Source organism: Chinchilla lanigera, unplaced genomic scaffold (genome assembly GCF_000276665.1).
Source record: "Chinchilla lanigera isolate Chin_1 unplaced genomic scaffold, ChiLan1.0 scaffold00107, whole genome shotgun sequence".
Lineage (NCBI taxonomy): Eukaryota > Metazoa > Chordata > Mammalia > Rodentia > Chinchillidae > Chinchilla > Chinchilla lanigera.
This window is the reverse complement of record NW_004955508.1, coordinates 2,362,437-2,375,830: the sequence shown is the minus strand read 5'-3', so window position 1 is coordinate 2,375,830 and position 13,394 is coordinate 2,362,437. Positions and strand designations below refer to the sequence as shown.

The following is a 13,394-nucleotide window of genomic DNA, read 5'->3' as shown; positions in this document are numbered from 1 at the left end:
GTCTTCTATTTCTATGCTGAAAGAAACTGTCAATGAGTCTTTGGTTGACCAGTATTGCATGTCTATATCTGTTTTTATGAGAAGCCACTTTGAAGATATCAATATGTAATACAACCACCATTGTTAATTCCCTACTACTTTGTTAGTAACTCTGTATTGTCTGTATTGTGCTTATGATATGTTGTAAAATGTTGTATGTCTGTTAATGTTTCCCTCCTTTTATCTTTAAAATAAAAAAAAAAGAAAAGAAATGAAGCTCCTGTGGGTTAAATCATTTATCCAGGGCTCTGCCTTTAGTGGAAGAGCTGGGGCAAGACCCAGCTTTCTGGTCTGCCAGCCAAATATTCTTTCTACCGTATCATATTGCCTCTCCCATGTTCCAGAGCTTTTACTTGAATTTTCTTACAAAGCTATGCACAGCACTACACATTTGGCTCCTATTGTCTTTTTTATTGGAAATTTAAATTTGGATTTGCATTGCTGCTTTTCCATTCAACCGCGATAAACACTAAAAATATCATCTGGGGGCAATGGAAATAAAATAAGCATCTGGAAAGAATGTGTTATAATGAAGATGTCATTGTTTGCCCATAAATGCTAGACAAAGAAACTGGCTTTTCAAAAGTAAATGCAAGAAAAAAGAAATCTATGTCCAAAGGATCTGGCGTTTCAAAAGTAAACGCACAAAAACATCTATGTTCAACCTAATGTATATTATAGTTAACAAATTAAAATGCATTGAAACTGACAGATTTTCAAAGATGATGGAATCAAATATGAGATCAATAAACTGAATTGATTGAAAGTATAATAAAGATAGCCAAGCATTCATCAATCCACCCACTAAAGGATTATTGCTACTAAAACCTATCTATTAATAAAAAAGTTTTAATAGGAAGAAAAATAATTTGATCCACAAAAGTTACCAAATCTGAATTTGAAGTCTGTCGCTTTTGAGACTTGGCAAACCTACTTAAATCATCCATTTTTTACTGTATTATTCCCACCAGTGCACAAAGAACTGGTTTTTCTCCTCACCTTAAAAATTAAAAAAGAGACATTACCTTTTGGCCCCAGTTTTCCCAGCTATTAGATCATTTCTCTGCTTGTCTTTCAGCAAAGACTTGTCTGTGTACAAGAGTTCTAGTGTCTTTCCTTTCATTCTTTTTTGAACCCATATCACCAGGCTTTTACCTTGCTATTCCACCAATATGGTTCTTATAATGTCATCAATTTTTGTGTTCTTTATCTCTTGATATTTCAGCAGCACTTAATATGATTCATCATGCTCCTTCTGGAGGTACATTCTTCCTTTGACTTCCCGGACACTGTACTTTCCTGGCTTTTCTTTTCCTTACTGGCTATTCCCTCTCCCTTGCTGGTTTCTGACTTTCTTAACATTTGAGTACATCAGGGCTTGAGTTTTGGATCTCACCTCTGTCACTCCCCTAGAGATTTTATGTTAGTCACTTTTATGTTGCTATGACACAATACCCAAGATAATTAACTTATCAAGAGAAAATGTTTATTTTAGCTCACAGTCTTGGAGGTTGCAGGCTATGATAACTGATTGGCCCTATTGCTTTGAGTCAGTGGTGATGCAGTACATCACGTTAGGATTGTGTGGTAGAACACAACTATTCATTTTGTGGTCAGGAAGCATAAGAGAAAGAGGAAGGATTGAGGTCCCACAATCTCCTTTGAGGGCACATTGCCAGTGACCTAAAGAACTCCTAGCAGGACCCACCTCACAAAGGTCCTACCACTCCTCAACAGTGCCATCCCAGAGATCAGCCTTTGACCCATGGGCCTTTGAGGGCCAATCAGTACCCAGATTATAGCACGTCTCATCTCGTATCCTGTTTTCAGTATCATCTCTATGCAGATGACTCACACCATTATAAAATGCTGCAGCCTAGACCTGCAGAATTTTACGTCCAACCAGCTACTCTACAGTTCTACTCGATTAGCTAATGCATACCACACTCAGCAAGTTGACACTGGGTTCCTTATTGTCCTCCAACCTGTTACTCTTGAATTCTTTCCAAAATAATAAATGAGTTTTCCATCCCTTTAAAATGTAAATCATATCATGTACGTGCTTCTTCTTAAAAGTTTCCAGTATCTGTCCACATCATGCAAGTTTCCCATGACCTGCTCCGTGATATTATGGCTGGTATTCTTCTCTGGTTCACTTTGTCCAAGGCACATTGGTCCTCCTGTCCCTGGGCACTTTGTGGTCTGTTGTTACTGATTTCTGAATAGCTCTGCTCCAAATGTCCAAATGGCTCTGTCTTTCATGTACTTGAAGGGCTACCTTCCTACTGAGGCCTTTCCTGGCCACCCTACGTAAAATTATAAGCCTGCCTCTCCACATAAACACTCCTGGCTCTATTTCCTATTTTGCATTGGCTTTATAGCTTCCCATAAACACACTATATGTCTTGCTTATTTATTTTGATGACAGTAAAGCTCTTCTACTAAATATCCTTTGGTTCTTCACTGAATCCCCAGCATTTTGAATAGTGGCAGCACAAAGTAGGCTCTCAAAATACATTAGTTCAATGAATGAAGGTGATTAATGACAACAAGCTCTACCCCTTAGGAAGAAAGGTAAATAGAAAGCAAATGAGATAAGTACTTCATACACGTCAATGAACAAAAAAATGTTAGTTACTTATATTTATTTCTACCCATGTGTATTTCCTGGAATAATTTTTGTGTGAGAACTGCATGAAGGGCAGGAGGAACTCTAGTTAAAAGGGATGCCGTGGAAGCACTGGTTTTGAAATTGAGCCTCAGGCGGGGAAAAGACAGCTGATGGAAACACCTGGTAGCTGGCAGAGACAGCCCGCTCCCCGACCTGCCTGAGGGGTGAGGGGCTGAGGGAGGGCTGGCAAGGCAGGCCGGGACCTGTGTGTGTGGGCCCAGGGCTCTTCATACACTCTTCAGGGTGGCTCGGAGTGAGCCTGGAGGCTGAAGACTGTGGGTGTCAACATCCACGTGAGCAAGGCTCGCAGTCCCTGCTTTTCTCTAGGGCTGGATGTGTACAAGCTAAAGCAACAACCACTCCAAAACTGGGAAGGGGATTACTGCCTGGGTGTGCATACTGTTTAATAGAATGTTTTGCCAGTCAAGCGCAGATCCTTACGGTGGGTAACAGCCTCACAGTGACTCTCTGTTACGCTGCTTGGTGCCTAATGCATAGTTATATTATTTTATATGTTTTCTCATAGGCTCAAGCAAAAATCAGTTCATCTGCACTTAGAGGATAATTATCATTTATCAAACATATTTAAAATGAAAGTACAATGTTTTAAAAGGTAGTCAACTCTTGAAGCTATAAAGAATATATAATTCTCAAATCCTCTGTATCCAGGTATAGCTATCCGACTAGCTGTTGTAGACACAAACAATGAATCAAATTCCTCTGGAAATCACATTATCTTTAGGTGTTAGATCACAAAGTAGATTTACATGGATTTTCCCTAGACTTCCCTTTCCCTTCTTTCATTACGTAGTTCTAGGGAGAGAGACAAGGAGGCTATGACTGCTTCTTCTCCCACTTGCAGTGTGAACATAGTGTAGGCAGATACAGAACGAGCTCTGGGGCTGCACCCATGTGATATCGCATAACACTTTGCAAGCCGTCCCAGTTTCACAAGAGACACAGGGGCAACCTCTAATAATACATGCCTCAGCATTTCTCTGTGATTTGTAATTGGTTTCCCACAGTTTACATTTTGCTTGCTAGCCTGGAACAGACATGGCTGAGGACCTCTGATCTCATTTCTTTCAGTGTGGTAACCATACATTCTATATACTGGAGTGTGGGGATGTGTATCATAGATATGCGTGTGTATATACATATGCACGTGTTATGTGTACATGCAGTATGAGAGAAAAATAAGTAGAAAATGATTGATCTCGAGAGAAAGGAAAGAGGAGGAAATGCATGAGAAGGAAATAGAAGGGGACTGTCATTTATTAAGCTCCTGCTATGATCTAGGCACCCGGAAAAAAAGGCAGCAGAGGAAGCGGGAGTGTGGGTATGCAGTTATCTGGGTGTTAAGTTCTTGTGAAAAGAACTCCTTCCTTAAAGGGCTGTGCTGCAAAACGGATTCAGGCAGCCCAAGAGGGAGTACTTGTCAAACCGTAGGAGAACAGAAGGCAGTAGGGCACTGATTGTGCTCTCTCTCCCCTCGGTGCTGGGCTGCTGTCTCACCATAAGACAAGCTATCTTTGAAGTTCTGCTGAGCCGTCTCCACAGCATGATTTAAAAGTGCAGGCCCCTAAACAGGGTTCAGCTTCCAAGAATACAAATGCTCTGAGAACCAAGAGAGACCAGGAAAAGCCAGACCAAGACATTTCCCTTTAAGTTCTTGAGAGCTCTCGGAGTCTTCATAATTAAAAGTATCTTGGGAAGACTACCGATTAGAGATTTCTGGATATTGGTATTAGTTTTCTTGTGTATTCATCTTTTTAGTTTGCTCAGCGCACTTAAAATTTCTGTAATTGCATCTTGCGATTCCTCTGAAGCATCTGAAGTGATAGAGAACATGGAAAGTTGGCCTTGCAGAGTCCTAGGCAGGTGGAGGCAGAGTCAGGGTCAACTGGGCTTGGAACATAACCAAGAGAGAGGGACAAAAGTGACAGCAATCATGGAGAGGTTTATAGCAAGCCTTTCAGATCTCCTACTGAGGAATTCCTGGCCAATTATGGGTTTTGCTTGGATATCACTTTGTTTTCTCTATAGCACCATCAGTTGGGTTATGGGAGCTTCTCAGGCATCATTTACATTTGGGATAAAGCACATCATTGGTCCTTTCTTTGTCATTCCCTATGTTATTCCCTTTGTCATCCACACTCCCTGCCATAGGACTTCTCAGCCCTCTCCCACTGCTTGGCTTCTAGACTTTGGACTGAGACATATGATTTTCTTTGGCCAATAGAAATATTAGGAGATATGGTACAGAAAAATGATTGAAATGGATTTGCTTCAACACTGGGGCTTGCTCTCCTGCCAGGAGGATGGCAAGCCCGTGGCAATGGCCAGGTGCCCCAGTCAAGTCAACCATGAAATACAGCCCTCCACAAACCACAGACACATGAATAAGCTCTACCAGTGCACACAGAACCACCAGGCCCAACCCAGTTCCGAATGGCTGAACCTTGCAGGTCAGAGGTAAGTAAGTGTTTATTGTTGGGAGCCCTCCCTTGTATGATTGTCTGTTCCACAGCAAAACCTGTCTGATAAACCTATTTGATCCATGGTTCTCATATTTGCCAGAGTGATGTTTCTAAAATGGAACTGAAATTATGCTAAATTATTCTGCCTAAGGCTGTTCAGTAATGTCCTGTTGGGGATGAACTGGGTCCTCCCACAATTCATATACTGAGGACCCAATCCTCAGTATCTCAGAATGTGACTTTTTTGGGGACTTGGGGCACTGAAAATATAATTAGTTTAGATAAACTCATATTGGAATAGGGTAGGTCCTTAACCAAGTAGGACAGCTGTCTTAATAAGAAGGGAAATTTTTTAGTGGGAGGTGAGATGAAGTCTTGTTCTGCAGCTGAGGCTGACCTCCAACTCACTAAGACCCTCTTGCCTCAGCTTTCTAGGTGCTGAGATTATAGGCATGCACGACTATACCAGCTAAAAGAAGAAAATTTAGAGTTAGACAGGCCACCAGAGCAATACCATGTGAACATGAAGGCAAAGATTAAGGTAATGTGTCTTCAAGCCAGGCAACATGGAGATTTCCAGAAAACCATCAGAATTTGAGAAGGAGACCAAGATACAGATTTTCTTTCACAAATTTTAGAAGGATCTAACCCTAATAATACCTTCATTTGAGTCTTCTGGACTCCAGAACCGTGAAGCAATAAATTATGGTTATTTAAGCCAGTCTTTGTTACCTTTAGGATAATGTCTAAATTCTTTTACAAAATGTCTAAGTCCTTTCAGAAATGTGGTCGTGTCTGTGATTTCATCCCTTGCTAAGTCCCATTTTCTCCAGCCTTACCCCATTCACCAGCTATGCAGAACTGCAGTCGCTTCTATTTGTATTTTTTGGTACAGATTAGGCTTCATCTCCCGGAACTTTCTCCTGACTTCCTTAGTCCTAATCATGGGAGGACTAGTTCTTCCCCTGACACTCTATGGATATTTCTATCACAGTACTTATCACACTACTTACAAACTGTAGATTCCTGTTCATTACACATCTTTGTCCCCATCAATGGACTTGATAGTAAACCTCTCTCAGAGAGAAAGTCTTACACTAGTTTTGTATCCCGAGTACCTAGCACAGGGTTAGGCACAGAACAGCTGTATAGAACATGTTTTTGAAGGAGTCTGTGTATGTTCCTGTGAAAATACCTAAGCAGATGTGTTTTCAGAATGAGGCAGCCATGTTCTACTGGTGTCACAACTGGCATGCAGTTGAATTTGGAAGCACACAGCACACAATGAAAGACCAAACATCACTTCTATACTCTTCATTCCCTTCTTTCTCCATAACTACCCAATCTCACATGCTTTATAATGCTTTTAGATGTAAGTGACTGTGAATTATTACTGAGTGTGGGCCTTTCATCTTTGAGACTGACAGTCTGCATTCCACATCTCTCAGGAGGAAGAGACTATTAAAACTATATTTTTGCTTACCAAGAGAATTGTTAATGGTTATCCTGGAGGGGAAAAAAAAATCTATAAATACCCAACCCATAATGAAGCCTTAAACTTACTTTCTTCCTTTACTAATGAAATCCTTTCAGGGCGCACTGGCAGAATTGCTACATAACCATTACATGGAGAAAGAGGCTTTGGAGTGAGTTTTTCTTCTTTTACCTGTTTCGTCCTCACTTTGGAATCCGACGACAGATTGTTGTAGGTGTAATGCGCCTGTGTAACTCCGCAGAAGAGGACAGCAACTATTCCTAAAATTGAAAAACAGACAAGTCAAAGCCAATTTTCTCTTCCATTAAAGTCGAAGGGTAGCACTACCCTAGCTGGAAAATCGAGTCGATGTCAGTAGCGTTAAAACTCTTAATAACGACTCTTAATAATCTCATGATATGAAACAGGAGTAAATATTGCTACTTGCTTTGAACACAGGTCTTACAGGGTTAAGTATAAAGAAAAGCACTAGGAAGGCGATTAATAAAAATGAGAAATAAATTCTTCCTGGAGGTAAATGATTCTCTGGTCATGAGTTGAGAAAATTATACTTGGAAATACTTGAGCAAGATTTTATAGTCAACTCTGGCTTCTCATAGCCAGTGCCCATGACTTCACTGCCTTTTATACTAAATATTGGTGTATTTGCTTAGATATTTGCTTTCTGCTGTGTGCCTTGGGGAGCATGAAAATGTTCCTGTCACACTGTAATTCAGTATTAAAAGCCATGAGTCACAGACCTAAGACATCGACAAGAGTTTTGGTGCTCCTGCCAATGCTCCTGCTTGCCAAGCAAGAGAGGAGTCCTTGTTTGCTCCTTTGCATCTCTGGCAAAGCTGGGTACTCTGTCTTTCTACAGTTGAAGAAGTTAATGAGCACACCTACCCGATGCAATGAACACGCACACTCCTTGAAGGTAAACTGGTCTGTTTTTGTGAGCTTCTTACCAAAATGGGCTGTCAGCTGCTCCTTGCCCCTGAACTGTTCATTTTTTAAGCCACAATACACTCAGCTTTGAATGCTATCTGAGGTCACACATACATTAGATGCTCCTTGGGGACAAAATGGCAAGGATGGGACAATGGGTTACTCGACCCTGGGCTGTATTATTCTCTATGTTATTGCCCCTGGGTTGGAGTGGAGAAGTGGTGTGAGCTGCACTTTACTTTGGATTGAAGATCAGATTAATTATGGGAAATTGAGCACAGAAGAGGGCTTTGGAAAAAACACAAGATATAAGTATTCCACAATTCAGACCAAGGGGATTGAAATGAATTTTAAGTAGTGGAATCTTTCCATCTAAAAACACTCATAAATTAAATGCTGATGATTCTTAAGAGCATAGAGATATGTGAACTGAATGCTGACATTTCAAATGAAGCTGCAATGAAGAATTTTGAAGAACTGAACTGAATGCATGTATTTACAAGCCGGTTATTTTTCAGGTTGGCATTGGATAAAGTGTTGCTAAGATGTATTTACATAATACGAGTGCATAGATATTTACATTACTTCTTTCCTTTTAATATTATGCTTCAAACTTTTAGACAAAAGAACAAAATCAAGTAGGGAATTTTACCAAGAGATACATATTCAAGTAAGTGTTTCTAGAGAATTTTTGGGAACTTTTCAGGTTCTGAGCTCCTCTCCAGAAATTCTAAGAAAAAAATTCTCATAAAATATTGTGTTTCCCTGTTCACAGGATTTCTATTTAAAAACAGGGACATTCTGAGGGAGCACGTTAAGTACTTTGAAGTGCTAGGAGGATTAATTAGCGTGTGAGCATGTGCATTGTTTTAACATGAAATGCTTCTCTTTTTAATTTTAAAACGCAATTTATCTATCCCTATTGAGTCTTTCGGGAGTTTTTCTAGATTAGTGTCGGCTGAACCTCTCCCTGCAGTGGCACGGTGTTGACTGTACATTGATCTGGGGAGAGAAGAGGTGGGTGGAGTGGTGGGTTGACTCGTTCAGAGCCTGAAGAATGGGCAAGGAGTGTTAGGAAGGACAGGAAGGATCTCAGAATGGATGACCTCCTACTTGGGTGGATATGGGGCTAGTTTCCCTGTGATCTTAGTTGTTTCACGGCTTCGTTATCTCACAGCAGGGTCACCATGCTTAACCAGCCCTCTCACTGCTTGCTTAGTATAGCACTGCTTTTCTCCCTGCTGCTCAAGCCCAAGCTCTGGGATTACCCCTTACCTTTCCTCTCACTGAACATCAGCAGTTGCTTGTGCTCTGAAACTTATTCTAAACCCTTCCACTTTTCAACACCTCTCCCCCTCACATCCTTTCCCAAACCATTGTTATGTTTGGCCTGGAGAGCAGTAATATCTTCCTAACTGATTCCCCATTGTCTGTTCTTCAGCCAGATATAGTGACACTTGAAAAACAATTCAGACTACATCAGTCCTCTGATCAAAACTTTTCATGTATTTCCGGTACCTAGTACCACCTCTGGCTCCCCTCCCACAGTTCCCTGACCTCGTGTCTCACTGCACCCCCTCTTGTCTCACCCTGCGCTCACTAAGCACATCCCTCCACAGGGTCCTTGCACTCCCGCGGTCTGCTGTTTAGAAAGCTTCTCCAGGTATCACCGCGTTCCCTTCTTCCTTCAGACATTTGTTGAGATGTTATATTATCAGACAAGATGTCTCTATTCATTCTAGAAAAATGATTCCTCCATCATTCTCACTCTCCTGTTCTGCTTTTTTCCTGCATTATTTACTGTCACCTAACATTTTCTGCATTAATGTGCTTATCTTCTGCCTTCCTCTACTGAAATGAAGAGGAATCCCTTAAGGACAGAGGGATTCACTGGTCCCGAATTCCTATAGCAGTGCTGGGCACATGGCAGGCACTCCATGAATCATTGTTAAATGCATAAGCGAACATTTGCATCCGCATTGAACAAGACACTAAAGTAATTTACTTAAGGTCACCTTGATCATGGCAGAGCTGGGATTCAACATTCCACAGACTCTGTGCTTTTCTGCCTTCATTAGAGCATCTGTGAACGTTTTGAGGTGATCCTAAGACCTCTCAAAATATCATTTCTGATATCCCAGGGAAACAGAACCCGGTGATGAAGCTTACAATCTGAGATCACTCCACTTGGCACTAGAGGATGTTTTCCCTAACTGCTTCATTGGTTTTCACTCCTTGCCTCCAGTAGAACACTGATGTGTAACGTTCCTGCTTATAAAGTCTTGGAGTCTTGCGGGCATGGACGCATCAGATGAACAACAAGCCATGAACACAACAAACATGTGGACGAGGGCTTGGTGTTGTAGTTAGAATACAACAACAAAATTGATCTGACCCTTAGTATTAGCATACATGATCACAGTTCTATAGCTTGGCAGTTAATTAAGTCACACAAATTACTGTAATTTCATATGACTTTTACAAGCCAAAACACAGTTTCAAAATGTCTCATCTAACTATATCTACTACAGCAGTGCCTCCTTATCTACAGGTTCACCTTCCATAGCTTCACATATCCACAATGAACTGTAGTCTGGAAATAGTAGTTGGAAAGTTCTAGAAACAAAGAATCGTATGTTTTAAATAACTCTATTTCAGTGATTGTATATTGATTGTTCTGTTTAATTATTATTTATTCTTATTAACCTCTCACTGCATTTAATTGATAAATTAAACTTTGTCAGTAGGTACAGGCCAAAAGGTAGTACATACAGAGTGCAGCACAATTCATGGTTTCAGGCTTAGTCTCGGGGTCTTGGAATATACGCATTTTGCATACAAGGAGGGTGGGGAGCTGGTGTCTCTATAAAATTCTTTGCCAAATTCAAAGTTGACAGTTTTCTGACTCTTGGAAGTAAATTTTAATTGACATTAAGTTTTTATATATCCATGTCTGCTAGTAGTTGTGCTGTGGTTTGTGGGGCCCTAGACAAGTCTCCTAAGTACTCTGAATCTCAACCGCATGTTCGAAAGAGGAGGACAACCAAGTGCCAGCTGTCAAACAGTGTCTCAACTCCAAACTTGCCCTTCTTTCCTGGCTCTGTGATCCAACCCCTGGGGCTCTGTCTTTCCCTTGGTCAGTGCTGCTGAGATCGGCAAGTCTGCTGCTCCAGATGGAGAACAGAACACAGGCAAGAATAGGACTCACTTCTTCCTATTTGCCTGCTCTTCCTTCCTGTCAGCTGCATCTCAGCAATTGTTCTTCAGCAGAATTCTGACAGTCAGATCTGGCCTCTTTGCATGCCTTTTTTCTCATGCCCATCAGACCTTCCATCTGAGAAAGCAGCAGCAGACCAGCAGAGCCCTCAGCAGATTGCATCTTAGCCCAACAGTTCCCTTTGTGGAGAGCCTGGATTTGCCCCACTTAGACCTAATGCTCACATTGCTTTGTGTGATTACTACCCCTCTGTTACAGCAGTGACTCTCTTACTTTTTCAGTTTTCCATCATCTGTTTACCTTCATTACACTCTGCAGTAGCCAGATAGTTTCCCTTCCTAGTGCATACTGACCGGGAGTCTTGTAGGGTTTTCTCATGCTAAACACTGATGGTTACCTGAATCATCTGTCATTTGGAAATTTGTATCTTCACTGTTACAACCAAAATGATGTAGACACCAGTGGTGTTGAGACATTCAAATGTCAGAGTACTGGACTCACTCTTTTCAACCTGCCTATGGTTGGAATTGGTGGTTCTAAAGAGTGTGGTAAGTTTCAGGCTGAACTGGGGGACTCGAGGCTATGAATAAGGACTAATAAAGAGGCATAGCTTAGACTTAGGCATGCATCTTCTGATTCCTAGTCTCATCGTAATTCCAAAATATAGTGAAGCGGCTACCTTGAAGTATGAAAAGTTCCCTACCATTTGAAATGTTTAGCCTGAAGGATCATCTGCCATTGTAGAATGGATTCTTTTCATTAAGTAGAAGTTTGGATTTCTTCCAGTTCTGTGAGTCTTTCATGTTTGTACACATTATTTCATTAATCCGTTAGAATTAACATCTCAGTTTAGTCTTTTTTTACAAGTTCAGAACAAAGACATAACGATAGCACCAAATGACACCTTTAGACATTTTGAATACAGGCAGCCAAGTTTTCTCAGTAAGTACAGATGAGGTAAATGTATAGATTTTAAAATATTCTTTCAGTTTTACACAGATAACTCTCGTGAGTAAAATTTCAAAACATATTTTTACCATACGTTCTACTCAATTGTTTTCAAAGGTATGAGGTTTAAATGTCTTCTCTCTATATCTTAATGCTTCTAAATTGCTAAACCACAAACATTTGATCAAAGATCATAGACAGCAATGAAATCTGCTGTCTGTGCCAAAGTGACAGAGGCAGCTCAACCCCCAGAAACCACTTCCTCATTGCTTCTTTCTCTCTTACTTCTGTTTTTTTCACTTCACCTTGCCTGTCCAGTTATTCCCAGACTGTGCTTATTTACAACCTCTATCACTATTATCTCTGTATATCAGAAATCACTTGACCCCATCTGGAATTTCAACTGTGGCCCAATAATATGCATTCGGCAAGAAAACCTTCAGAACTCTACCCTGTGTTCCTGAAACATTAATGCACATCTAAACTTTTACCACCTCTCCTTAGCTCTTGGTTCAGTAGGTTTAGGGTAGGGCCAAGCGCCAGGAAGGAACACTGTGCAAAGTCTGCTAGTGAGTATCAACTCACCTTTGCTATGGCTTGGCCTTAACCTTGTATAGTTCTCAAGAGACTTCTGACTCTTTTCCATTTGGGGACAATTAAATGAAAAGAGAGCTCCAGAGGAACAATACCCAATTCATTACCCCTTTTTATTAGCTTATAAATATCTTTTTCTAAAGTGAAAAATTATCTTTGTGTGTTTTATTCTCTGTTTTTCTTTTTTTGGTACTGGGAGTCGAACTCATGACCTTGTGCTTGCTAGGCAGGCTCTGGGCCGCTGAGCTGTATCCGGGCCTTATTCTCAGGTTTTCTTTCCCTGGCTTTCCAGAGTTAATGTGGTTCTGTACAGCACAGTAATTTTAGTTTCAGAGAATAATTATCATCTAGGGTATATGAAGAATTTTAAATTTTTTCTTTATTTTTAAATTATCTCCTTTTAATCTCAGCAATATTAAAATGTAAAAGAAATTACACACATGGAATAAAATTGATAATGTGTTTTACTATTGACTAGTGCAATAAAACTTCCCCCTCCAAAAGCAAACACATCACGTCCTTGATCACTGTGTAATATTGTCATACTATTTGGCCAACATATTATAAGATTAGAAATTAAATTGGAAATTTTAAAATAAATTATAAATAAAACTGGAGCTGATGATGCTTGCTTGGAATTAACAAAATTAAAATTTTAATTGCTTGCTTAGAAATAAATAACAATAAGTGAAGACTGCATGCCTTATGAAAACCAATGGAATAAAAATCAGTGATTATTTAGAAGAAAATATATGGCTTTATATGCATTTTACTAGGAAAAAATTGTTTTCTGTCTCTTTGAGATAAGGTCTCTGTATGTTGTTTAAGCTGGCCTTGATCTCACTGTGTAGCTCAGGCTGGTCCCAGACTCATGGTGATCTTCCTGCCTCAGCTTCCAAAGGATTAGGAATAATTTTGAAATCAACTGGACTATTTAAGAAGCTAGACAAGAGACACACAAACAGATCTAAGTCAGGTAAAAAACAATAAAAAATTAAAAATTAGCTAAAAGAATATGCAAAA

At 40.2% G+C, this 13,394-nt stretch overlaps 1 protein-coding gene across 3 annotated transcripts in view; it reads right to left on the bottom strand.

Annotated features, from left to right (window-relative positions):
- Slc9a9 (solute carrier family 9, subfamily A (NHE9, cation proton antiporter 9), member 9) overlaps positions 1 to 13,394 on the bottom strand; it is a 611,715-nt gene that overhangs the window by 295,962 nt on the left and 302,359 nt on the right. For all 3 annotated transcript variants that reach the window (XM_005407730.2, XM_005407728.2, XM_005407729.2), the window contains one exon: positions 6,857 to 6,945. In XM_005407730.2, coding sequence (XP_005407787.1) covers positions 6,857 to 6,945 — 89 coding nt within the window. The remainder of the gene's footprint in view (positions 1 to 6,856; positions 6,946 to 13,394) is intronic.